Genomic DNA, 26,225 nt, shown 5'->3' with positions numbered 1-26,225 from the left:
AACATAACAACTCAAGAAACAAAACACATGAGAAGATTAGTAACTTTACATTTGGTTAATTAATAAAAATAATAAATCTAAATTATAATAAATAATTAGTTCTTAATAAAAAAAACAGATTAAGGGAATGAGTAAAAAAAAACTGCCCCTCTTCGTTACTTTTTTCCCTTTTTTTTCTGCTTATTTTGATAGAAAGAGAGAGGGGGTGACATGCAGCAAAGTCAGAAAGGGCACAGCCTTTACTGTATGTGCACTACCATGTGAGCTCCTAGGGTGCTCTGTTGGCTGATTTCTAATGTTAATAGATTTTTAACGTTAGCGTTAACTCATTACTCACTAATCTAGTATCATCAAGTAATGGCCCCTCCACAGTGAAAACAGCCGCCATGATTAGATAATCACTGTCGAATGATGAGTTTAATCAGTGGTCAGTTGTCATTCATAAAAATAAAATGATGATGATGAATAAAAATGAACTAAAAGTAATAAAATAAATTGAAATTAAATCCATATTGATATCATAGTGGTGGCCATCTGTGTTGGACGTCTGTAACACATGATTTTGAGAGAACTGTTCCTTTAAGACTTTATTCTGCACAGTGTTGAACTGGAAACAGTACCTCAGGAGAACAGTACAGTGGACACAGTAGGAACGACAGGACATCATGAACAGTCATCTGTTCACACACACTGAACACTCATACAACCTTTAACCCTACAGTGATGATCCTTCACAGTCAGTCTGTTTCTGTCATCTGGAGGAAAAGTCACAAAAGGTTTGAGACCAAATTTTTTAACAGGAAACGGGAACAGCGATGTTCGTAACTGTCCACCGACTCTATTCGCTGATGATCATTTTTGTTATCGCCTCGCTGAACAAGCAGAAGCCATCGTCCCCGACATCACAACCAGAGAGCACTTCGACGAGTCAAAGACAGTCCAACCTGGCGCTCTTTGTGGACACGTGTCCTCAGAGGACAGCCAGGTCGTGGCAGCTCTTGGATCTCACTTTGACCGCCATGCGCTGGTTGTTGCGTGCTACCAGTCGGTCCAGAAAGCGCCGGGCCTTCTGGGTAAGGCTCTGTTTGCGTTTGTAGACAGAGCGTTTGCGCTGGACGGCCTCGCTGCCGTCCCGACGGAGGCGAATCTGTCGGACGACGCCCTCGAACAGCTCGGCGACATTATGCTGAAGAGACGCTGACGTCTCAATGAACTTACAGTCAAACACCACCGCACAAGCTCGGCCGTCTGTGGAAAAAGACACAGAGAGAAAATAAACTATCATAATAGCTTCACTCAGTCAATGTATATTGATGTGCAGGTATGCAGCCCTGTGACCTTTGACACCCACCTTCAACAGCGACTTCTCTGGAGCGGACCAGGTCGCTCTTGTTGCCCACAAGGATGATGGGAAGGTTTTCAGACTGGCGGGTGCGTCGCAGCGTGATACGGAGCTCAGAAGCAAAGTCAAAGCTGGAGCGGTCGGTGACAGAGTAGACGATGACATAAGCACTCCCAACCTTCAGACAGTCGTCCTGAGAGGAGCCGCCCTCCCCCTCCTCACAGGTCGAGAGACATGGACGCAGAGAGGAAGAGAAAGAAAAACATTATTCATGTTTAAATCCAGATTTTAAGAAACAATAGTATTCAGAGCTAAGAATTAATTTGGAATACAAATTTAATTTTTCTGCTGTTTCTGTTCATTCATGAGCATTTATTTGTTGTGCTGTCAGAGCTTCGATGCAATATGGTGCTGTTTAGACACCACAAATGTAATCTGCTGCTGTTTCACGATAAGAGCCCCCCTGTGGTGGCCCACTACAGGGCATTTATTGTGGGGGAGCAGCAGGAAGTTTGCCTTAATTACAGCGGTTACCAACCAAGGTCATGAATAGTGATCACATCAACATTTGGACGCTTGTTTGACAGCGGAAATACAATACATACTACAATTTGAGCAAATCCAATGCTGATGCTCAACCATTTAAAAAAAAATAATTAAACTTTTATGCAGAGAAACAGTATGTGTCTTTTAAACTTTTGGAAAGTTTACGCCATTAAGGATTCGGAAATTTCCAAACTCAGACTTTCATATAAAATTACAGGTTTTCAAGACAGTATTCAGTAAAATGCAGTTAATCCAATTGCAGTTAATCCAATTAAAATAAAAAATTTCAACATAACAAGCTTATGTTATAGCAACCACAAAATAATGCTTTTGTTATAATAACAAAAAATAATTTGGCTTTTTACTTCATGATCTCAGCATAACTAATGAAAGAACTTTGAAATCACCCACAGCAGGGTGCATTCTACCCATAATTCTCTGCTTCCAAACTAACAAATGCTCCACAGCTGTACTTTATCAACACACACACACACACACACACACACACACACACACTGTACCAGTTTGTCGTTCTCCCAGGTATCCATGACGATGAGTGTAGTTTCCTCTCCATCTACTGTCAGTGTCCGCTCGTATGTGTCCTCTGCAACAAACAATGAACACACGCAATAAACAACACAGCTGAGAATCTGCAGCCATGCTAGCGAGGCTCAGTGAAGTTGTACTTAAACACAGCAGTGCTTTGAGCTAAATGCTAACATCAGCATGCGAACATGCTCACAATAACAATGCTAACATGCTAATGTTTAGCAGTTATGTTTACAATGTTCATCATCCAGTTTAGTTAGAATGGTCACAATTACTAATGAGTACTAAACTCACACTGAGGATTGAATGGTGTCAATGTGAGATATTAGATCTTAATTCACAGTTAAAAACTCAGAGAATCACCAGAGTTACTGCTTTTATAAAATTCCCGGCATTTCATGATAATCTATCCAACACTTGTTGAGATATTTCAGTCTGGACCAAAGTGGTGGACTGCCTGACCAACACTTTCATCCCTAGAGACACTATGTGAGCATGTATAAAAACAATAAACAAAATGGAGGACGAACAGGAAATCACAGCTGCCCTTTATGTCTGTGATTATAGAGACAAACAACAACCTGGTAAACAACAATGACAAAACAGTTATTGAAGCATGCACTACATGAACAATAAAACATGTAAAACTAAAGCAGGCATGAAGCTCAGTCACCCTGAAAAACAACAGCAGGCTCTGGCCCCTCACACCATGTCACACTATCAAGGATCAATACAGGTTGTCAATCGTGGCTTCAGGCCAATCAACGTGTGACACAGAAACGGATCGGTGGTGTCAGGTCAAGGTTGTCAGAACAAAGTCGGAGGCAGAAAGTGAACACTGATCTGCTGAGGACTGAGTTGGAGTATGAAAGCTACGACACAACAACAAAACATGGCAGAAAACCCTGCAGGGGTACTTCAGTGACTCGTCTGTCACTTCTGTAAAGATGCTGGACATGTGAGGCAGATTGAAATCTGTGCAGCAGAGGCTGAGTAGAAGTAACAATGACCAGTAAACTTAGTTTCATGTGGAAAATCGGTGAAGTGTTTGTTTAATACATTCATGATTAAGACTCTTGACGGAAAAATCTTTTTTCTGTTTCTGAGTCAGAAGCAGTTGCCTGTCAACCAGCAGGAAATGCAGGAAGTTGACAAGGTAGCTTTAGAGGTGCGCGAAGGTGCCTCAACCAAAAAGCAGCTCATATGAGTGTCATCAAGAAAAGTATAAAATATGGTATTTGTTAAAAGTGACTGTTAAGGATCAACAGTTAAACTAGATAAACTAATCAGACAAACAAAAGCAACATCCCACCTCCATGCTGTTCATCTTTCTCTGTGATCCCAGCAAAGATTCCTGCAAGACTGGTCTTTCCAACGCCATGGTCGCCTAGCAACACCACCCTGTAAACACAGTCAGAGTCGCTCTGCGAGTCATCGTCCGAGTCTGAACTCCACTGGGCGCGGTAGTGGAGGGACTTGTCTCCAGGGTGGTAGGATGCTGACTGTCCCAGAGGAGGGTGGCTGCGCTGGGGGCGGGGCTGCTCAGGGTCGGGCTGGGTGCTGCTGGGGAGCCGGGGGTCTCGAGTCCCGGACGGGTGCTGGCAAAAGTGGCCTGGAGGTATTGGGGTGCTGCCTCGCCGCCGCAGGGGCTCCTTCTCTCTCTGGGTGTTGAGGGTCATGCTGCTATGGTGACGGCATCAGGACAGGACCGGCCTGACGGAGGAGAAGACTGCGATCACCAACCTTTTACAAGCAAAGATCAAATCCGCTGACCTTCAATGGTTTAACTTTGCTGCAGTGATGTAGAAGTGCACACCAGGGGGTGTCAGTACACTGTGATGTCACTGTTAGGAGTGGTTATGAGTTCAACAGACTGGAAACTTTTAACAAGAGAGGGCGGTGAAACACTGGTAGTGGCGTGACATGATGCCATTTTGGCCAAGTTTTTCTTCTATAAGAGATGCTGAATCTCTACAGACTTTCTGTTGTAAATTAATGGTTAAACAATAAAAAATAAATTAAATCATATCCAATGGAGAGAGCGACTGTGCTCTCCTGATTTCATGCCTGGCTTTAGGGTCAAAATTTGAGCCTCACAACGTGCATCCAATGGGATTCCAGCACTGACAGAAGAAGTTAAGCTGGCAACAATTTTGTTTGCCGTCTAAGGCCATGCCCATTCTGCTCCAAATGGAGTGTAAGAGAGTAGACACCATGACGGACAGGCTGTTTTGATTCTGGAGCGGTGAGGAGCCACCCCTCTCTCAAAAAATGTGTAAGTACAATCTGTAGCTAGAAACAACAGCCCGAGAGCAATTGTATAGAAGAAGTGGACGTAGCCTCCTTTTTATGTTTTCATGATTTATTACCTCAGTAAACACTTTCCTATTGAATTTATGGTTTCAGTCGTTTCAAGTCTTCCTAAATACAGCTTTCATTTAGTAAATTTTGGTCCCAATTAGAGGAAAATAGATGATAAAGCAGGGTATGGTTTAGAGCGGGACTACCTTGACACTAACCAATCAGAAGCAGTTTTTGTGGAACAAATGTTACTTGTGGCTCCAAGAAACCAAGATTGCGACGGCCATGAAACCAAGATGGTGATGCCTACAAAACCAAACTCCAGGCATCAAAACCAGAGTCCACAAATCACTTGGTGATGACATAGTGGCTCTGTCCTCTTTAAATATACAGTTGCCCGAGAGCCAGCATAAGTTCACTAAATGGGACTTTTGCTGGTAAATTAGCTCAGAGCTCTGCAGGCAGTGTGGAGGAAATTTAAAAAAAAGTTAATTTGCATATATTATCCACACAGTTTTGATGCGAAGCTGGTTAAAAATCATCAAAGTCCTTTAAGTTCAAAGCTGAGCTGAGCTGAGCAGAGTTTGGGAGTTACACTGTAACTAAAACTGGGCACCACACAGGATAGTTACAATGCAGACTTAAGATGGAATTCAAAATGTACACCCTCTGAACAAGGGAAAGTCTTTTCTTATTAATGGGATGGAAACTGTTAGAAAGATGGGAGAGACTGAGGTTATAGGAGCCAGATTCATGTTTTTTTCCAACACTTACATTGGGACCACGTTTCCTTTGACATACTACATCCATCTATATTTATGGTGACATGCTTAGTAGGGAGTTGCAAAGTTATTGTTACTTGGATTACCCAAGGTTACAGGGTTATCTCATACATTCCTTAATCTTGATAAAATAACACGCTTTTCACAGCGTCAGACTTAGCCTTAGACTAAACAACATAGACTGGGACCAGAATCGGTTGACTGCACATATACAGTCATTTAACAACTCAAAAAAGTTCAAAACTGATTAGACTGAATATGATTTGGAACACGATTGCCACATCCAATCTTGGTTACTAGAAACCGAATGGGCCCATGAGGACCTCTGGCATGCATAAGAGAGCAAGACACACACCTCCTGCAATAAATAATTCAAGTATTTAAAGGTGCCAAGAACAACAGTCAGTGATGGAGAGGACGAGTTAGACCAAGTCAGAGCTCCTGCCAGTGGGTAGTTAGTGAACAAGTTACTGTAATTTATTTTGGGTGAACAGAAACAGCTTAAAGAAATTCTTTAAAGTCTTTCATAATTACTGTTCATCACCGGTAATTTGAAATGTCCTCTTCTTCATTCACAGCAAAACTACACAGTTTGGAGGTCAGAGGTCACAGGTCTGTCATGTTGTATAGTATATGGCAGGTAGTTAGCTAGTTGAAATAGTTCGTGAACTACATCAGGTGTTTACGGAAAGTGAGATCAACAATAACTTGAAATGTATGTTTTCACATCTCTAAATTACGCTTTACATGTGCAACGTCCAAAACACATGAGCCTCCATATAAATGTATATGTTTCACGTATTGTATTAAATGAGAAATCAATGTTTTTGCATGTAAAATATCAGAAAATGGCATGTACTGGTATCATGTGAATACGTTTAGGAAATTCCATGAGTTAGATATAATAATTAATATGTCACAAAGCCGAAAAAGAAACAAAAACATGAGCAGAAAATAACATGCAGTCGATAGAGTAACTTACCATACACCCCATGAACAGTCTTGTTTCTGTCCAGCCTCAGTAAACAACGGAGCTGAAGTGAACCCTGTCTCTCTGTCTCTGTCGGTGTAACAGTACCCCGGTGCCACAGTAACCCGTCTGGAAAAAAAAAGTTCCACAACAGCGTTAAAAATTCAGCAGTGGAATCACAGAGTTATCTTCCTCCCTCTGTCTCTGTGTGTGTGAATGTGTGTGTGTGTGTGTGTGTGTGTGTGTGTGTGTGTGTGTGTGTGTGTGCCTGTGTGTGTCAGAGCGACAGCAGAGGAGAAACAGATAACTGAGCAGGGAGTTTGTGTGCGTGTGTGTGGAAGTGTGTGTGTGTGTGTGCATGTATGTGCATGTGTGTGTGTTGTTTTATCAGTGTGGAGGGTAGGTTGGTTTAGGAAACATTTTGGTCACTTCCTGTCTGACCCAAGACACAGTTTGGGGTCGTGAAACAGTTCAGTAAGAACAGACTAGTTCATATATAAAACATTTCATGACAGCATCTTTCTCTGACTTCGTCTGGAGATAAAATCAACCTCAAAAATACAGACAACACTGTGGACTGGATAGTTGTAAATGGATACTTAATCCATTACCTTGTTTCTTCTATATAGAACATATTAAAAGAGACAATGATGTTGAAACCCAGATAATATAGTTAGCTAACAGAAAAAGTTAAATAACTAGCTAGCAAATGAATGTGTTTCAATATACAGCTGTAATTAGTGTTAACTAACTACCAGTATCTGCACCAGCACTACAGACCAGATCGGCAATACAACATCCAGAGAGGCTCTCATCATTATTCCCAAATTTGAGGAAAACCTTCCCTTGGCTCACGGCGATGGCACAGCGTATACACTTAAACAAGCTAATTTAAATTAAGAATGTAGTTGTATTAATAGTGTAGTTGAGATCGCTGACCTCTGATTTGTTCCCACACCATGTCCTGAAAAAGATCCTGATAGAAAGGTTTTATGGCTCCAAGCTACATGCTAATGCACTAACAAAATATACCGATTCGATCCATGAAGGAACAGTTTACCAGCAAGTTGATGAAGGACTGCTTGTTAAAGATACCAGCTTAGTATTAGCTGATGACAGACCAGTTTACTAACTGGCTCGCTGACAAGGACCAGTTTACTAACTAGCTTACTGATGAAGGGCCATCTTATAAAAATGCCAGTCTGCTAGCAAGCTGGTGAACCACCAGTTTACCAGCTCGGTTGATGATGGAGGACTAACTGGCATAGATTCAGTTTAATTATTAGCTAGTTGAACCAGTTAGCTAACTCGTAGGCTGATGAAGGAGTACTGTTAACAGATAAAGATACTAGTTTCTTAGCTAGCTGGTGAAGGACCAGTCTAAGCCCTTTTACACATGGCAAGAACAAGAAGGACAAATAGGACTGTCATCAGTCTGACAGGGATATTAACTAGCTAGAAGATAACAGGCGAACTAGCAGTTTTCTAACTATAGATCAGTTTGCAATTCTTAGTTTTATTTTAGTATATTTATTTTAATTTACAAATAATTAGTCGATTTAATGATCCCATAAAATGTCAGAAGATAGAGAAGAGTGTGAGAAGAGAAGAGTCCAAGGTGATGTTCCAAGATATCTTGTTTTCGGTCTAAAACCCAAAACAGAGTAGCAGCAAATCCTATCATTGTAGGGGAATCAGCAAATATTTGGTATTTTTGCTTAAATAAAACTATGACTGCATCCCATTGTATTGTAATAAATAATACAATTACATTGTATTGCAGTAAATATAAAACCAATGCAGTTTTTACAAAAGATCATTGCAACATTTTCACTATTGTCTATGGTATTGTCTACAAGAATGCTCCTAAAAATCTCTACACAGGCTCAGATTAGCAGGTGTGGTTGGTGGGTTGCCGCTTGCTCATCCCATTTTCATGATTAGTCCTATCTCCACTCTGTGATTTGTATGATAACTCTCTTCTTTGTCAAGTTGCAGAAAACAACAGAAAGCCTGAGTTACAAACTGGTGGAGGCTGGGAGGGTCCAATGAAAGACTGGTATTATGGCCATTGTGTTTTTGGAGACTGACCCATAACAGGGAACTTAAAGTCACAATATCCTGGCCTCTGCTGCACAGATTTTCACTCCTCTTTTTAAAATCTGTCTCTTGTGAACTTTAAGGAAAGGGGATATTTAATCCCTTGTGCCTCTTTAACCCTGAATCCACTTACTGTATGAAAGCCCTCGCAGTGCGTTATGTACTAAGATATTAAATTCAAGTTAAAGTCATTCAAAGTTACGGTTTAATATCTTAACAATAGTAGATTTTTTTTATTTTTAGTCATTTTTATCATTATTGATTTTTCATGCTTTCCCTGGAGAATGAGTTTCCACAGTTTCCACATGGAGCTGACATGGAAAATTAGATTACGGGATTAAAGAGAAACACACACCACTTCCTCTGTGTCAGAGTGAGTGTTCTTGCAGAAACTCAACACATCACAGATGTTTAGATTGTATCCACCCCCTCAGTTTAAAAGTTTAACATTTAAGAGGAGGAGTCTCCTTCCACAGCGACATCATTTCATCTCATCCAGGGAGCCCAAAATACACAGTACCAGCACAGAGGCCATCGGTCCTTTTATCGGCTCCACCAGCAGCTCCATCACTCCCTCTGCAGGCGGACTGATACTACTGACTGTGAACAGGCTGAGTTCAGGTGAATGTCACACCTATACACAGATGTTTGATGTTCTGTTCAAGTCAGTTATGAAAATCTAAATAAAATAATCAAATCTGACAGGATATTTGATGTAGTATTTGATGAATACAATGAGTTCTATTCTAAAGTTTCATCTGTCAAGAGTCAGACTGCTTATTAAAAGCTATTTATATTAAATCATTCTTGCAGGAATTGCAGTTGATTCATTTATTTGTCTCTAAACTTGTGACTCATCATGTTGCTCCTCTTCACAGTATGAGCTGCAGGAGGCACCCTGAAGGGGGAGAGAGGCATGCTGGGATGCATCCAACTGTTGGAGGCCGAGGTCATTGGTTTGATCCTGATTGGTGGGAGATGGAGGAGGAGGAGGAGGAGTGGCTGGTGTGGAGGATATTCGTGTTAAATTAATTATATTAATTCATCTTAATGATATAATAAGGTGTCACCAGAGTAAATGCTGTATCACAGTAAAAATTCAAATACAATGAAATACATTACCAAATATAACAATTATTTTCATTATCTTTGTATGTATTTAACTTATTGATTTATGTAAAGAGGAATGCAAATTTTGATCAATACTGGCCTCTGAAATAGTTTTTTACCTTGAGGAGGAACTACAACAGTGATCCATTTCCACAGTTTGCCCTGGAGTGTGTTCACAACTGCAGGAGAGAAACAACATCAGGTTTCAGTCAAATTTACTTTTAACCAGAATGATTCGGGTTTTCACAGTTTTGTCAGAACACAAATAATCAGGGACGACTATAGTTCATCTCAGCTCCAGCGGGTGGAGCCGCATGCTGACTGACCTGAGTCTCCTAAACCACTTTCAGCAACAATAAAAAAAAAATTGAATATAATTTAACTATTTAAAATGTTTCTATTATGATTTTATTTTCCTGTGGTTCAGTGACACCCACCTTTGCTGGGAAGAGAGGGTGCTGTTGAAACCTCTGGATATGCTCCTGAATCTGAACCACGCTCTCCTCCTAGTTCCTCCTCATGTTCTGCTCCTGGTTCTTCTCCCACTTCCTGGAAGACCTGTTGCAGCAGCTGGTCCAGCAGCTGTAAGGCATGTTCTGGCTCAGTTCTGATGGTCAGGACACGAGTCGGATGTGCTGCTGAGATCTTCAGTACTGTGACGTTTCTGAGGAATCGGAAACCACAAAGACAGTTGAAAGCTGCAGACCTGCAGATCTGACAAACACACTGATGGTTTTTTAGGGCATTTTCAAACCTGTGGTTGGGGGCAGGTACGGATGGGTGCTCTGAGTGAGTGGGGAGAGAATTTTTCAGAAGTTTGCAGGCCTATGGCTAGTCCAGGTCAGACCTCGATTCATTCTCTAGCTAGCTGTTAGCAACTGTTCAACAATTTATCCACATCCTCGTATGCCAAGCGCATAGCTTAATAAGACATAGCTTGGCTTTCTTTGCATCAGCTGGCTCAACAAAGCCTAAGACATCAACCATAGACAACTAGTATCACACCAGTGGTTATCAACTTCCTTTGTTAAGCCAGGTTTTCATCATCATGCGTGTGTTCCCCTAGATGGGGGCATTTGGGGCGTCATCTGAGTGCCCTCCTACACAAAATGGAACTATTGCGTATCAGTCAGGAGGAATAGATTGTCATGATGGAGAGCTATGAAATATGAAGTAATAAAAGCCATACTGTTGTTGTTGCAGAAGATATTTGTAAATGAATGTATTTGTAAAATTGTGTAAATCATTAAGTTAATATATTTATTATACAACTCAATGCACTCTCAATGCTTTCTGTTCATTTCTAACATGACAACTTCTCAATCTCAACATTATACTCAAGAAGTGTATTTCGATCTATCCCATAATGAAGCATACCTGGAAAACACTTTTGGCCAAACCAGGGAAATTGATTTTACTGACTATTATCTGTGACAAATGGGCCTACCCATGGACAAGTCAATTTTTTAATCTGTGTTCTATTAGCTGCAGAGTGGTCTATAGTTGCTGTGCCTCCATCATTCTTTTAGTGTACGGATGATGTGCTGTGTGAAATTTAAAGTGTTAATATTATCTGAAACAAACAGGAAGAAATGAGAGATAGACTGGAGAGGGGCTCAGATATTCTGCTTGCTGTATGTAAGTTCCCATGGGGAAAAAAAACCGCAGAGCAGTTTGCGCTACTCTAATTGCATGACTTTAGTCAGTGGCATTACTGTCAATAGCTCTACAAGTTGCATATCTGTATCTGTCATAGAGAACACTGTCAGAAAAAGAATTAGAGAAAGGGCGACGCTTTTTATTGCCATTTAGGTCAAGCTCAGAGAGTATGAAGTGTAATTGGGTCAATCGAGGTCAGATTGACACACACAAATTGCTCAAGAGTTTGTTTGCGACTAGACCGAGACAACTTTCTCTAAATGCTCTTGTGTGGTAGTTTTGATCCACACCCAAGCACAATAATTGTGCTGACATCTGCGTGATTGTTCCGTTCACATCCAAAAAGCCCAAAAAGTTGTACCAAACTTACCTGGATCCAGAACGTTAAATCTGGCCACTACACCAAGGTCATCCTGATCTGGCATCATGAGATGAAACAGGAGTTTCTTGGTTGTAAACTGTTTGGTCCAATGAGCAGCACAGAGGGACTAATGATTAGCCAGCCAGCTGACATTGTAGTTTGTTTTTACTTTGCTACACTCCACTCATGGATGTTCAGACCCCACTCTTAAAAAAACAGTATGCTTGCATGGTTGTGCATCAGTGCCGACTTAAAATGACATTGATTCTAGCGACTATGTTGGTTCTCTAGTGGAGTCAATGCCAGACTAAAGATGGAAATGGATTTCAGTCCTGTTTGATGTCAGGCCTGTACTGACAAGGAAAACCAACCAAGTACAATAACGCTAAACACCACAGGCCTGAGAACGCCATTAATGAGTGACATCATCAGCACTGAGCTGAGAGGAAGTTTAACTTTAAGGACAAGACCAGGTAAAGCCCAGGGTCCTTTATTTTGTTACAAGTTTACCAAGTCATGTAAGCGACTCATTCGGGACAGGCATAACTAAATTAAACTAAATTACTATAACATTAGTGTTGAGGCAGGTTTTTAAAGCAGCTCTACCTGTTTCTGCTGCGCCTGAGGGTCCAGCAGAGAACCAGCAGAACTATCAGGACCAGCACCAGAAACACCAGGGACACAAAGAAGAGTTCAGACGTCACCATCACCTGAGGCTCTGCTCCTCAACACCACACACTTGTTGTGGGAAAAAGAAAGGTAGATAACATTGAGGTTTAGAGTTTCTTTCCTGATCTTGGACAGGAAATAATTGTATTCAGGATGGCAAAGCCTGTCCAACACTTTGGTTCAGAGTGAGAGAACAGCCGCACAGATGTCATTCCTGCTCTCCAGGGGATGAACCTGTAGATTTGAATGACCCTCTGACCTTTGCTGTAGCGCCACCCTCAGGTAAAACTATGCATTTTTAAAATCTACGACTGGTAAGGATCTAAGAACAGATAAATCATCACAATGTTATTTGTTCATTTAGTTGCTGTAATGAACATTGCTGCCTCTCTGGGACACTAGCAGCACTTCACAGTCACAGTCACAGTCTGGTGTAACACAAAGCCACCATCATATTTACAGTACAACATACAGTCTCTGTAAAACATTTCTCCTCAAGCATGTATGGATTTGCATTTTTACCACACCTGTCTGTCCTGTTTGGATCCTGTAGTTTGAAGGAAGTCAGTTTGTTGTCATCAGAAAAGTTCAAGTTGAAAGAAAACATTCTGTTTTGTTTGAGTTTCCTCGACCAATCAGAATAGCTGAAAGGCTGAATATCAACTGCACTAAACTGATCATCATTCAAATTAAGCATCTTCAATAATTTCACAATGAATTCATTGTTTTAAGTCAATTATATGTAGAGTCATCCCATTCTACTATCAGCTGATTGTGGGCCCAGCAGGAAAGAGTTAACTGAAACTGTGATTATTTGTCATTTTAGAGAGAAAATCCAGTTATTCTGTCCTTTAAACCAAAAATAATCTGTGTGTCTTTTACTCCACACCACCGCAGTACAGCTATATTCACTTCACTGTCAGTACACGTAAAAAACAGAAATCAGCCGTTCTTCCGGACCACCACAGACTCTGGGGGTCCAGCTGTCACTCACTGTCTATGGTCATCCATATGGAGTTGTAATTTGAAATGAGACCATGTAACCAACAGCAGTCATGTTTCATTACTCAGAGGTAACACATGAGTCATCACTCCACTGATGTAGAAGTTTCTATGTAGTTACGCTTTTAGCCATTCTGGCTGCATCTCTCTTGGGATGGCAATGTTGGTTGGTCAATATATAACTATTGGCTGCATTGACATTTAGTGCAGTTTTGACCAGAGAATGAATCCTAATGACTTTGGGGATCCTTTTACTTTTCATCAAGCACCTTAATCTGCTCTAATTTGTAATTAGTCCAGAACTTCTTTTTACAACTAAAAGCGTGAAAACTAATAACACTGCAATCACTCTCTGGTGTACTTTAGTGCCAAATAGCGAATGTTAGCATGCTAACATACTAAACTAAGATGGTGAACATGGTGAATGTGTTACCTGCTAATCATCAGTGTTTTAGCATCGATAACATGCTAACATTAGCATTTAGCCCAGAGCACCACTATCCCCAAGTACAGCATCACAGAGCTGCTAGCATGGCTGGAGACTGTTGTTTAAACATGTAAAGGCCTTTTCCAGGTGTGTTTTCTTTTTTCATTTCATTTTTTGTTTGGCATGTCAAAATCAAAAACTGATTTTTCTTCGTCCATTTCACTATCTTAGTTTTTGTCCCTAGAAATGTATAATTGTGTGGACAATGTAGAGAATTTGCAGGGTTTTCTTATTCACTTCAACTCAGTCAGTGTTTTATCACAGCAGCATCTAATGCACATTAGAGAAACTGCACATGAACAGACTTGACTTGTGGACAACACAAACAGGAAGCAGGTTTGTCAGCATGTTTTAATTGATTAACATGGGTCAGGAATTCAATGAATTTTTTTTACAAAATAAAATCCCACATATCATCAGGAACAATCTACAGCACGAGTTTCATATGTTTTTATATCAAAGCACCATCAGACACAGTGGTCATTGATATATTAATCTGTAGAATTGACATAAAAGATAATAATATTAATAGTCACATTAAAATTTACCATGATCGATCATTATTAGGCACCAGGTTGATATAAATAAAGTTTTTATTACAATAAAGTTAAAAAATAACATGAAGGATGATGAAAATAGGAGAAAGGCATAAAAAAGTGCTGTAAATACAACAATCTAATATATACACAGTGTTTGTGTGTGTGTTCAAATAGCACTATTGGTGTTGTTATTGATCTCCATCCTGCTGATCAGTTCGGTCACCAGCTGCTGCACAGTGTGAGAGCGAAGCCGGCCGACCTCCAGGACGCCCTCGTGGTTCACACTGTCTGAGTCATCGTAACTCTTCACCACCTGTCACAGATCAATCAATCAATCAATCAATCAATCAATCAATCAATGTATTCATTCACTCAGTCATTCAACTAAACAGCTACCCTGAATTTATCTTATCTTATTATTTGGTGGATTAGTCACTTTCTATCGGGCAGCTTTGTTATTATTAGTCAGAATCCATCAATATATTGACAAATTGATCAGTGTGTTTACCTTGTTGGTTATCAGAGAGAGGCCAAAGACTCTCAGACCGCAGTGAGTTGCCACGACAACCTCGGGAGCCGTACTCATACCTGTAAACACACAACACCTGAAGTACTCACAACGGTACTTCTGACACTGATGATAATACTGTGAATAATACTAGTTACCAGAGAAAACACGGGGAGAACATGGAAACGTCCCACAGAAAGGTTCAAGGTTCAAACCACAAACCTGCCATTTATGTGTTTATTTTCATTCTACATGGTGCTAAAATCACACAGCGTTGTTGAATACTCGATTCTGAATCATCTGACATGGCATTCTACAGTCTGTAATTACTGTATCGCAGTATTTTGTGTCATAATGTTTATTTTCTGAATACGAAGGCGTGTAATTAGCGGGATAATGTACAGCGAGCTGCGGTCATTATTGCAAAAGGTACCCCTTCAGGATAAGCATCACCCTGTCAAGGTTCTTTTTGCAATGATGACCGGCTGGCTGTACATTATCCCCTACATGATTTACAAGGTTGTAAAGAATAGTGCACTATAGCGGACTTACATAATGAAGCTATAATTATTACACAGTATATCTCCAGCATAATAGGTTGTGAGCTAGTCTGGCTAGTTTTGCTCTGAGGCATAAAGCTCTGGGGCTGAAAATGAATCCCACTGGTGGGGTGACAGGATCGTGTCTACACTTTTTTGTAATTCAGAAAAGACTTCCTGCTCATCAGAGGATGTGCCAAATGGATTTTAATGACCAGTCAGGCTCTGAGAACAGTTAAATCATCAGGATTATGTTTGGTTATCTGGTGGCTGTAACGCTGCCGCATCAGGACTACACTGTTAGTCTGGTGTCTGTTTCTGTGTGTGTGTGTCTCACCGACAGCATCCACCCCGAGTCGATGCAACAGTCTGGCCTCAGCGATGGTTTCAAAGTTTGGCCCACCCACCATGGCATACACGCCCTCCTGCATGAGGCCGGAAACGCCCAACTGCTTGCCTATCTCCATCGCTTGGCAACACAGTTCTTTGTCATAGCAACCTGACATGGCTGGGAAACGTGGCCCAAACCTGTAAACAACAAATTATAAGCAACAACTGAAATAAAGCCCTCAACAACAAAGTAACATTGTTACTATGACAACTAAGTTAACACAAGCAGCATTACATCGAATGATCAGAATAAACAACAACAGCTTGACGAATATTTATATAAGAGACAAAAACTTAATTTAAAAGGAAACAAAAGGAAAAACAAATAACAATACAACAAGAGTCACGGTAATCAAAGTTAAACAACACTAACACTAATAAAAACAACACACAACCAGGTTTTTATCTGACTGACTTGTCGTCATTCGGTCCGCTCAGCGGGTTCAGACCGACCAATCCGGGGAAGTTGACGTGATCTTTGATGATCATGATGTCACCAGGCTGGAGGCCATCGGCCAATGAGCCGGCAGCGTTTGTCACGATCAGAGTCTCCACCCCCAACAGCTTGAAGACTCGGACTGGAAACGTTGTCTAATGAACAGACAGACAGAGTCTCATCATAACCTTGGTAATCATTTGTCTTTTAAATATAAGAAGGTTCCTGTTAAGGTTCTTTGTTATTGAGACAGTCGCTCAGAAGTATTGCTTATTTTTTGACATTTGATTAAGTTGAAACTCTCAGCTTTTGGGTCTTTTTGCCATCCAGACAAAATAAAGTGCTATTCCTTTAGGTATGTGCACAAATCCAGCTCCCAAATTTAATAAAAAATATAAAAAATCCTCTGAGATGTCTGAGCAGGAATAAATTGTGTTGTTGTGAAGGAGCCTCTATAGAGCACCAGCTAGAGGACAGTCAGGTATTCTCAGCATGACACAAGTGAGGCAGACACAGAGAGAGAGAGAGAGAGAGAGAGAGAGAGAGAGAGAGAGTGTGTGTGATATAGAGGGAAACAATAGCAGCATTGAACAGTCTCCTAAAAGGCTGCATGTGACCAAACTCTCATGCATGACCTGAGCTGGGTTCACCGGACACACACGTGCATACACACACACACGCACGCACGCATGCACGCACACACACACACACAGGTCATGTTACAGGTTTAGTCTAATGCTGCTGATCACAGTTATATTTGTGTAACTGCACACCGAGGCTGTGTGACTGAGGTGTTTTAATCAGCTCACGCACAGTATGTGAGTGTGAGTTTGTGTAGTGTTTCCCATGTAGGATTTATCTGTGTTTACTGTTTATTGTGTCCTGTGTGCTTATCGTGTGTAAACAGTTGAATGTGAACTGCATAACGGTCCATTCATGCACTCCTGTGGTCTGGAAAAATGTGATTTTATTAGCACGAGCAGCTGATCCTAAAGGCAAAAAAATAAATTTTAAACGTCAACCTTTGGGAAACATTGACATCTCGTGTTTTTGTCTTTGTGAGGAACAGATCTGATGATCTGATTCTGTTTCTCTTTCTATTTATCTGTATTTATTTGTGCTGCTACGACACATGATTTTCCCCTGTGGAGATCAGTGAAGGTTTGTCTTATCTTATCTTATTTCCACAATCCTCCACAATACACTAATATGAAGCTACTGCCAGCAGAAGCCAGCTAACGTAGCTTAGCATTAAGACTGGAAACAGGGGGAAACTACAAGCCTGGCTCTGTCTGAAGATAACACAATCCTTTACTGGTTTTGGCCAAGGAACATTATGGCGCAAGACCTCCTTCATCTACACTTGATTTTTTTTGTACGGATTAAACAAAATAAATACAGAGTGTTAATCAGTGAGATTTAGAGGTGCTGGTTGGTGGATTGTGTTACCTTTGGACAGAGCAGGCTAGTTTGTTTCGGGCTGGCTTCTACATGTAGCTGTGGCTTCATGATATAATTCTTCTCATCTAACTCTCTGCAAAAGGGGAAAACATTTGCTTCCCAAAATGTTGAAGTATTCCTTTACCGCTGGTGTGTGTGCATGTGTGAGATGCGTGTGTGTGTACCTTGCAGAGCGAGTGTCCTTCATACATGTGGAAGCGACCCTGCATGCACACACATGACTTCCCCTTCAGCTCCCCGAACACCAGCTGACCTGCATGCCCCTGCACTGCAGCACACACACACCGTCGGGATTACAGGGGGAGACGGGGACAGCAACACTTTACAGCTGATATGTAAACAGACAATCTTTTTTCTTCCTTTTCTTTGACAGTCGTGTTCAGTTTTATCTACCTGTACCTCAGATGTTGGGCAGAGACTGCATGGATTAATCCAGACTCTGACTTTGTATTGACCATAACACGGTCAGCTGGATTTTGAAAATTGCCCAATTGACCTGGCTGTTTGATGACTGATTGGATTCCTGGCAGAAATTTGGGTCAATGACCAGTTCAGCCCAACTTTAAAGACTAAAAGTACAGTTTGTGATTTTAGCCCAGATAAATAATTGAGAATCTAACATTGATTAACTTAGTAATGTCTGTTCTGCCGAAAACAGTAGGCCTTGTAGGCCTTGCACTCAGTAGATGGAGTTAACCCCCGTATAGACAGTTCTTGTTGTTATATCGAGGGTACCTGTGCTCTGTGGGAAGCCTGGTATGTCAGAGTAAGCAAAGGAGTCCTGACACTTGAGGGTGTCAGCAAGCATGCCCAGTCCGGACCCGCAGATGATTGCCACCTGGGGGCGGTGCTTTGTCTGAGACAACAACCAATCAGCTGTCTTCTGGTATTCGTCATGACTGCAGAAAGGAAGAAGAGGAGGAAATTACTTAATTAATTACTTAGAGAAGGATTTTATTATGAAGTGTGCATTCACCTCAGACCAGACAGTCAGATCATCATCATCCACCACATTGTGGATCAGGTCTACTTATCCTCAGGTTTATTAGGATCTATTCCGATTGCCCTCAGGTCTTTTTTTTTTAATGAAAATTCCGTTAAAAAAAGTCCCTAAATGTTGTATTCACCAAAATATAGAAATGTTAATGGTATTATTAGTCTTTTAGCAGCAGAGGACTAATCAAGCAGCTTCTACATGTAGAATATAATTAGCACATTGTTTGTAAAGACAAAGTGAAATGATCCTCTGCCCCTTTTATCTCATGTGACATGATAAATATTTGTCAAAAAAGAAATCGACAATTTAATAGATTTAATTTAAATGAACAATTTGGTAGGTATCATGCATTTCAGATTAAATGGGAATTAAATTATGTTCTTAATGTGCTATATTATGCTGTATTATTTGCTATACGCTAACATCGATGAGGACACCTGTCATTACTTGGGAACGTGAAAAAAAAACATTTTATGATTTTCAATAACTCCTCCATCTGAGCTTTGAGAGACTGTCTGCTTGCCATTTTCTTACCATATGGCACAATTTTGCCTACGGTATTTAACAATATATACATGCAGTTTCATGCATTTCTCTTTTTCTGTAAAATTCCCAGCTCTTACTCCCTTTTTCCCACAGTCTTGTTTTCTTCCATTGTTTTTAAATTCCAGCAGTAGGTGAGTCATACAACAAAATGACACTGTCAATCTCAAGCTGTTTTACAAAGTATCACAGAGTTTTGTGTGCGTGAACACTGAACTGGTCATCGTAGAAATATGCAGTGTCACAAGTCACACAACTCACAAGTAGACACTGCTTCAATTTTAAGTGTCACAAGGTAAATGATTTAGGAAACACATACAAATACAATAAAAACAAACATTTATTATAAAAAGGTTTTCTTACCTGATCTGTTCTTTGCTGTGCATAATGGACGGATGACGGACAATGATGATGGTGATGAATACAAAGGAGACTGATGATTGCGTGTGTTTCTGTGAGCAGCTTCAGTCACCAACTGTGTGTGTTTGTGTGCGTATAAGTGTGTGTGAAGGAGTCACAGTCAGAATGTGGCCAGCTGGTGCTGACCGGCCTACATATTTACTGATCACATGCACCTGATTGGTCAACAACTCGCCCATTCATCAGCAGCAGCCAATGGGGCTACAGTGTGTGTGTGTGTGTGTGTGCACGCGCAAAGATTTCTCTCTTTTTTTGGGTTGTGTAAGCAACATTTGGTTTTGCATCACACCCCCTGACAGTAATATGATTTCACTTCAGTGTTAACTCACTCACTTTCATTGGGGCTGGAGTATTCACTTTGTAGTTTGAATTGTGGTGAATCAATCTAAATAAAGTTTAGATAAAGTTAAATAAAGTTATTTTGGGTCACTTACTCATTAATTTACAACACTGACAGCTAAATTAGCACCAAGCACCACATTAGTTTTACACTTAGATTTTAACATTTTGGAAACTGCTTATAGTGATCATGTCTGCGTTGGTCGATCACTTTAGGCAAGTAATTAATGTAACTAATTTTCTTTTTCTGTATTTCTCATGCAGATTACCATCTAAGTGTACTTTGTGAATACATGAATATAAAGATATTAAATGGACAGATTTACTAATTATTACATTAGATCCACTTGTTGAGAGCAGCCTCACCAACAGGTGCTTTCCCTGTGCTCATTTGTTTTCTGTCTGTCAGTTGTGATTGAGTCGACAACAAAGGTAGCCAACAAAAAAGTTTCACTGCTGCTTCTTGTTAGCTTGTTTTTGACAGTTTGTCATAAGTTTCGTGGAGGCTATGGTTTTCATTTAGAGAAAATAACTTTTTTTACTGTCATGAATTCAATGCGCATGCAGTACCAGCCTCAGGTAACCAGCTGGTTAGTGTGATGCAAAGCATCATGGGAGTAAAGTAGAATAATAAGAAATACTGTGGTCTTTAATTTTTTTCCCCCACATGTATGAAACTTGTATGAAGAGACCCCAAATAAATACTGTAAACAAGCTTCTTCATCAGTATAAGCAAATTATTTAAAAAGCATTTGTTCATGAATAATTTTGTACTAACCTTTATGATTCATTCATATAAGCAGCTGGTCACTGTAACCATGATCACTATAAACAGTTTCTCTCAGTTACTCTCATTCACTTTCATGTCGACTGTAAGATGAGAAGTTTGCTACAACTCTCATATCTGTATGTTGAATAAGAAGCTACAGCCAGTAGCTGCTTAGCTGAGCTGAGCAGAAAGATTGGAAACAGGTGGAAACAATTAGCCTGACTCTATCCTATGGTAACAAAACCTGCCTACCAGCACCTCTAAAATCCTCTTGTTAACATGTTGTATCTCATATAATTGCTTGCCTGAAAAATTAGTCAGCTTGTGATTCATTGTTAGCTTGTAACTTCCATATACATATAACTATAAAGTAAAGAATCTCTGTCATTGTCATTTTCTGTCTTTGTTTGTCTTCACGCACTTGACAGGTGTATGGCTTGGGACCCAAGGAAGCGCAGTGCCGAGTGCAAATTTATTTATCTGAGAAAGACCTCTCCAATGTGGCAAATTTATATACAACCTCTCTAATATGGCCGTCTCTCTTCCTCAGAGGTATGTGCATATCTCGAGTACTGTTCATCAGATCAAAGTCACACTTAGTGGGTGTATCACTGAGGTCCTACAGGAGTGCAGTGTCGAGTGTGAAAGATAAGCAGTTCTTGACAAAGTTGCAACGGACCCATTCCAAACTTTGACTGATGATTAAATCTAGAAAATGTGGTAATGCTGCCAAACTTATTTTAAATCAGGGATCTGTAAATTTGACGGAGGTCAGATTGCTGGCAGCAAACACTAAGTCGAACAGTGATGGGAAGCACTTTTGAATGGGCTCAATGAACTTTTAATGGATGAGTTGGCATCCTGTGATTAGGGGCGAAAATCCCATTTCATTGTTGGGGGGGACAATAAACAGTAAAATTTCAGAGAGTAGCCTATATCCTGAAGGGGACATGAAAAAATTGCTGTCTGGCCCTATACCTCTCTCCTTGATGTTCCTTTGCAACTTGCCTTGCAGGGTTGAGCGCCCAGCATGTTCAAATGTTTTAAATAATGTTATTAAAAAGTAATAATAGTAGTTATAGCATTGTTCCGTATTAGTCCATATCCTACCTGTATACAGGTTGTTGTATGTTCAACCAACAATGGTATTAGGTGGAAGGTGGCAATGATACACCTTATATGACCACAGAACAGAACAGAATTTCTTTGCACCCTCCTCTAATTTCCACTACAGTCCATCAAAGTAGCTTTACAAGAAACTGAAGCTCAAAATAAGTTCTAAAACTAGAGGAAATACCTTCAAGAATAATCCAACAACATCAAACTATTCTTCAAAAATATATATTTATTGTAGTGTCAACAAACAAAAATACAACAAGATATTACAACTATGCCACAAAATAAGGCAACTTAAAAATGCACAGCCCTTATAGATTTAAATTATGAATTGTAACTGTAAGCCTATAAATAAAATAAAATGTTTTAACCATCCATTTATCAATGTATCTACTGTATGCTACCTTATCTATCTGTGAAAAACTAAAATACAATGTCTGTCAACCACACTAAGACATGTCCACCTCACAGAAGATAAGCACCACTTCTCTAAACAAAAGAACCAAATGTACTTCTTCTGGTGTCACTGGATCCAACAAACTCCTGGCAGATCATTTTCATGTTCAGCTTGTCCAGTCTGTCTTTATGGACATTACAGATAACTACATTATTTAGTCTTTGATCTAAATCATCATCTAAAATGTCAGTAAAATGAGCTTGTTAGCAATCATTAGCTATAGGCTATTAGCTTAACCAGCTATTAGCTTAATCAGCGTGCTGATAGAAAAAAAAAAGAGGCTGATTTTGGACAAAACAGGAGAAATGCCACTTTTCATGTTACAAACTTGTAACAACAGCTTGTTGAACAGGTGGCATAATAAATGACTTACTGGCTTTTACACATTGGTGTGGTTAGTTTCCTCACTATCGGCGACTGTCACTGAAACACAGAGCCGCCGGTAGCACCGCGCATCGGAAAACAGCACGTGGACCAAATAGGAATAGGGGGGTCATAATTTTTCACCACTCTCAACCACCACCTCTTCCCCTGAGGCCCTAGCCGTTCTTCTCCCATCACCTCTGGCGAGGAGCTGTCAAGTAAGGTTGAATCCCCTCACAGCCCAGAAGTGTTCTTGAGGCCTTTAGGCCTCGGACTGAGTGACTCATGAAAGCAGCAATATGTGTGTGTTGGATCAGTGTTGATGTGAGTAAAAGCATAATACATGAAATATGCATGAATGATTGTTAGTGAGTGATTTTATGAAATGTACTGATGATTTATAAAGAGAATGTATGAAGATAACAGTGTGATTTGACAGTTTAAGTATGGTATGGTAAATCATGAGGTGTGTACGTGACATTAAATGATGATTAAGCAAGATCAGCACCACATGGTTGATAAAATTAATAAATAGATGCTCCTTGTTAGAGAAACTCCACAACTTAGTTCCTCTTTTTAACTATAACTAACTAACACAGGTGCCTCACCAGTGGAAGTAGGGCAGGTGCTCGGACGTAGGTAGTGAGATAAGCTAGGCGAATCTCCTCGCAACAGCTTAAATAGCCAATAGGTGAAACACTAAGCAGGCTCGGACCCTTATAACGGAGAGCTGTTTGTCAGCTGCCGTATGGCGGTTACAAGACGCGGATCTGACAGTTGGCGCCCAATGTGGGGCTCGACGGAGTAGGTCCAGTGATCCTGCAACAGAGCCCAGCAGATGGAGCATCCCGAGAAGGAGCTGCAACGACTCACCGAGCCAAAGGACCCCCGACGGGAATGACCATCCGTCGACACTGCAGAGACCCGTGAGAGAGAGAGAGGTCGAGAGGACTTCGACCTGGGCGCTGGAGCATCAAAGAAGGGCCGAGACATCCCATTCTACTCCAGGCCCCTAAGAGTGTGCAACAACGAGAGAAATCGCTGCGCAGAAAGGAGCAACTGTTCGAGCCTAGCTCAAGAGGAGCTACGCCAGAGAAGCGGTGCTGAATAAACCAACAGTTCACTGCTCATCCCTGTCCCAAATTACAAAAGGGAGGCTTTGAGTAATGAGCGACTCGGACTTACAAGTTGGCTCCGGACCGGCAGGCCAAGAGGGCCTTGGAGGACCCGCGAGGGGTCCACCAGCTGACCCGGAGGAGAACCATGAGTCAGAACCGGCAAACATCCGAATCCCCCATAGAGTAATATTCTATGGAGATGGAACAAGCCATTGCAGGACTACCTGCTGACGTGAAGCTGTGTATCTAAAAAAGAGAAAATAGAAGAAAAAGAATAAGTACTCTCTACTATGACACTGTTTTTGAACCTCGGATGGACCTGTAAAAGGTCAGAGCAGTGGCAGAGTGGCCTACTCTCACATCACATAGGCAGCTGCAGCGGTTTCTTGGTTTTGCCAACTTCTACTGCCTCTTCACCACAGATTACAGTAGTGTAGCAGCACTCCTCACCAAACTCACCTACTCTTCCATTTAGTTTCCTGGCCTCAAGAGGCAAAGAAAACTTTTCTCTGAGTTGTACAGTTCTTTCATCTCCGCCCCCATCCTAGTCCAACCAGTCCTTTCCCTGCACCCCAAACCAGAGCAAAAGCTCCAACCTTATGCCTACTTTTTTTACTTTCAGCTTCAGACCTCGCCCCAGTAATTTGAAACCTGATGCTCTCTCCTGCCAGCTTGTCTCCAAGGAGTCTTCATCCAGTCCAGATACCATTCTGGGGCAGAATGGTGACTGGGGCATTGCTGACTGCCGCTGGACCCTCAATGTCTTCAATGCATATCCCACTAGGACCACTGAATCTAAGAAACCGTCATCTTGTTACATTGGACCATTTGTTGTGGAGTGGATCATAAACCCATCTGCAGTCATGCTGAAGTTACCGATCACCATGAGAATCCATCCTACATTCCACATCTCTCTGTTAAAACCTGCTAAAACCAGTGTCTTCCAGCTTAGCTGAATGTTACGTTAAGATTCAGTCATTCCCGTAATTTGCTTGATTCAGTCTAACTCTGTGTTTCACCTGTGCCCCATGTTCACTCCCTCCCGCGATTTTATTCTGCTTGCCTCGTCCAGTACACCTCCCGCCTGCCTGCTCCAACATATCCAGGTTCCTTCACCATACTCCAGCTTTCATTCACCTCAATGCTTTGTAGCACAGCCAGTCTTTTGTCCAAGTCTTGCTTTTGGGTCCAAAACTAAACGCAACCAGACACATCAATTAATGTGACACATTTACATTTAATTGAACGTTTTTGAATTTAGTATCATACGTGAACTCTGTGAACATCATCAGCTTGAGACTCGAGACTTGGAGCTGGATTGAGCCAATCAGAGCTGAGATGTGGCGTCTTAACGAGAAGCAGCTCGTCAGTCAGTTCCATTTTAATTGAAACTTCAGTCTCATGACTGCTTACTCACTGCACGTTACCCTGCTGCTGCTCTGATCAGCTGCTGCTAATAAGGCTCATGTGGGTCTGGTGGATGAGGTCCAGAGCTAGACTGGAACCAGAGCTGGATCAGATCAAAATGGACCAGGGAAACGTGAGCCTTTATTGTTTCCGCTTTGCAATTAGATTGCCATGTGTTTGCAGAGTACCTGAAACTGACAATGCTCAGGAGAAACTGTTTTCTGTGAGTGACGAAGACATATAGCTCTACCACAAATCAAAGGTCACCTGTAAAAACAATAAAATCCAAAAATCTGCCTGAATGAAAAACTCAGGTTACGTTTAGTAGAAGGTTCATGTGACACCAATGTTCTCCTCTCTGAAACTAAAACAGACTGTCTGTCTCTCTTCTTTATTCAGTATCTTGTCTTTACGTTTAACACATGCTACAGTCTGTGTGTATATATCTGTGTGTGCGTACCAATAATAACACTGACGATGTCAGGACCAATAGTCCTCATGGAGACTCGTGCCATCCTAATGAGGCTAAACAACATCTCTGAGGTACTAGTTAAGGTCAGGTATGAATTGGTTATGGCTAAGATTAGGGTTAGGCTGTCCACAATGAATGGAAGTAAATGCAATGTCCTGATAAGGATAGCTGTGCAAACTTCTGTGTGTGCGTGTGTGCTATTTAACAGGAGCCATATGGATGCTGGTTAGCAGGTTAATGAGCAGAGCACAGCTGGTGGTTACACAGAAACAGACTGACTGATGTCACATTACACTGAGGATAAATCTGGTATTTTACATAACACATATACAGTAAATGCACAATATACGGGATATGAACTTGTGTATAACTATTTTATTATTCAACCATGAGTGAACAACCAGTGAACTACATAAAATACTGGACTTTAACCTTGTTTAAGTAGCATTTGTTCATCGTTCTATGGACGGCAA

General features: G+C 40.9%; 2 protein-coding genes across 2 annotated transcripts; both read right to left on the bottom strand.

The window, feature by feature from the left end:
* Positions 1 to 603: 603 nt before the first annotated feature.
* Positions 604 to 6,685, bottom strand: rem1 (RAS (RAD and GEM)-like GTP-binding 1). The gene is made up of 5 exons (XM_070847371.1): positions 6,503 to 6,685; positions 3,750 to 4,150; positions 2,410 to 2,492; positions 1,352 to 1,559; positions 604 to 1,248 (listed from the first exon to the last, which is right to left on the bottom strand). Exons 2-5 carry the CDS (start codon positions 4,114 to 4,116, stop codon positions 971 to 973), a joined length of 936 nt encoding a protein of 311 aa, XP_070703472.1. The 5' UTR covers positions 4,117 to 4,150; positions 6,503 to 6,685; the 3' UTR covers positions 604 to 970.
* Positions 6,686 to 14,326: 7,641 nt separating this feature from the next.
* Positions 14,327 to 19,799, bottom strand: pnp4a (purine nucleoside phosphorylase 4a). The gene is made up of 7 exons (XM_070846046.1): positions 19,655 to 19,799; positions 18,487 to 18,650; positions 17,916 to 18,019; positions 16,270 to 16,445; positions 15,802 to 15,992; positions 14,926 to 15,005; positions 14,327 to 14,730 (listed from the first exon to the last, which is right to left on the bottom strand). The coding sequence occupies exons 1-7, from the start codon at positions 19,675 to 19,677 to the stop codon at positions 14,584 to 14,586; spliced, it is 885 nt and encodes a 294-aa protein (XP_070702147.1). The 5' UTR covers positions 19,678 to 19,799; the 3' UTR covers positions 14,327 to 14,583.
* Between the last annotated feature and the right edge of the window lie 6,426 nt (positions 19,800 to 26,225).

This window comes from Pempheris klunzingeri, chromosome 2, assembly GCF_042242105.1.
Source record: "Pempheris klunzingeri isolate RE-2024b chromosome 2, fPemKlu1.hap1, whole genome shotgun sequence".
Taxonomy (NCBI): domain Eukaryota; kingdom Metazoa; phylum Chordata; class Actinopteri; order Acropomatiformes; family Pempheridae; genus Pempheris; species Pempheris klunzingeri.
Note: the sequence above shows the minus strand (reverse complement) of the source record. Positions and strands in the feature narration are given on the sequence as shown.

Excerpts from the sequence above, each read along its gene's own strand:
- rem1 (XM_070847371.1), bottom strand. The coding sequence starts at position 4,116 with ATGACCCTCAACACCCAGAGAGAGAAGGAGCCCCTGCGGCGGCGAGGC. Across the intron at positions 2,493-3,749 it reads GAAAGATGAACAGCATGGAG|AGGACACATACGAGCGGACA; the intron begins GTGGGATGTTGC and ends TGTTTGTTGCAG. Across the intron at positions 1,249-1,351 it reads CAGAGAAGTCGCTGTTGAAG|ACGGCCGAGCTTGTGCGGTG; the intron begins GTGGGTGTCAAA and ends CTTTTTCCACAG.
- pnp4a (XM_070846046.1), bottom strand. The coding sequence starts at position 19,677 with ATGCACAGCAAAGAACAGATCAG. Across the intron at positions 15,993-16,269 it reads AGCGGACCGAATGACGACAA|GTTTGGGCCACGTTTCCCAG; the intron begins GTCAGTCAGATA and ends TGTTGTTTACAG. Across the intron at positions 15,006-15,801 it reads ACTCGGGGTGGATGCTGTCG|GTATGAGTACGGCTCCCGAG; the intron begins GTGAGACACACA and ends GTGTGTTTACAG.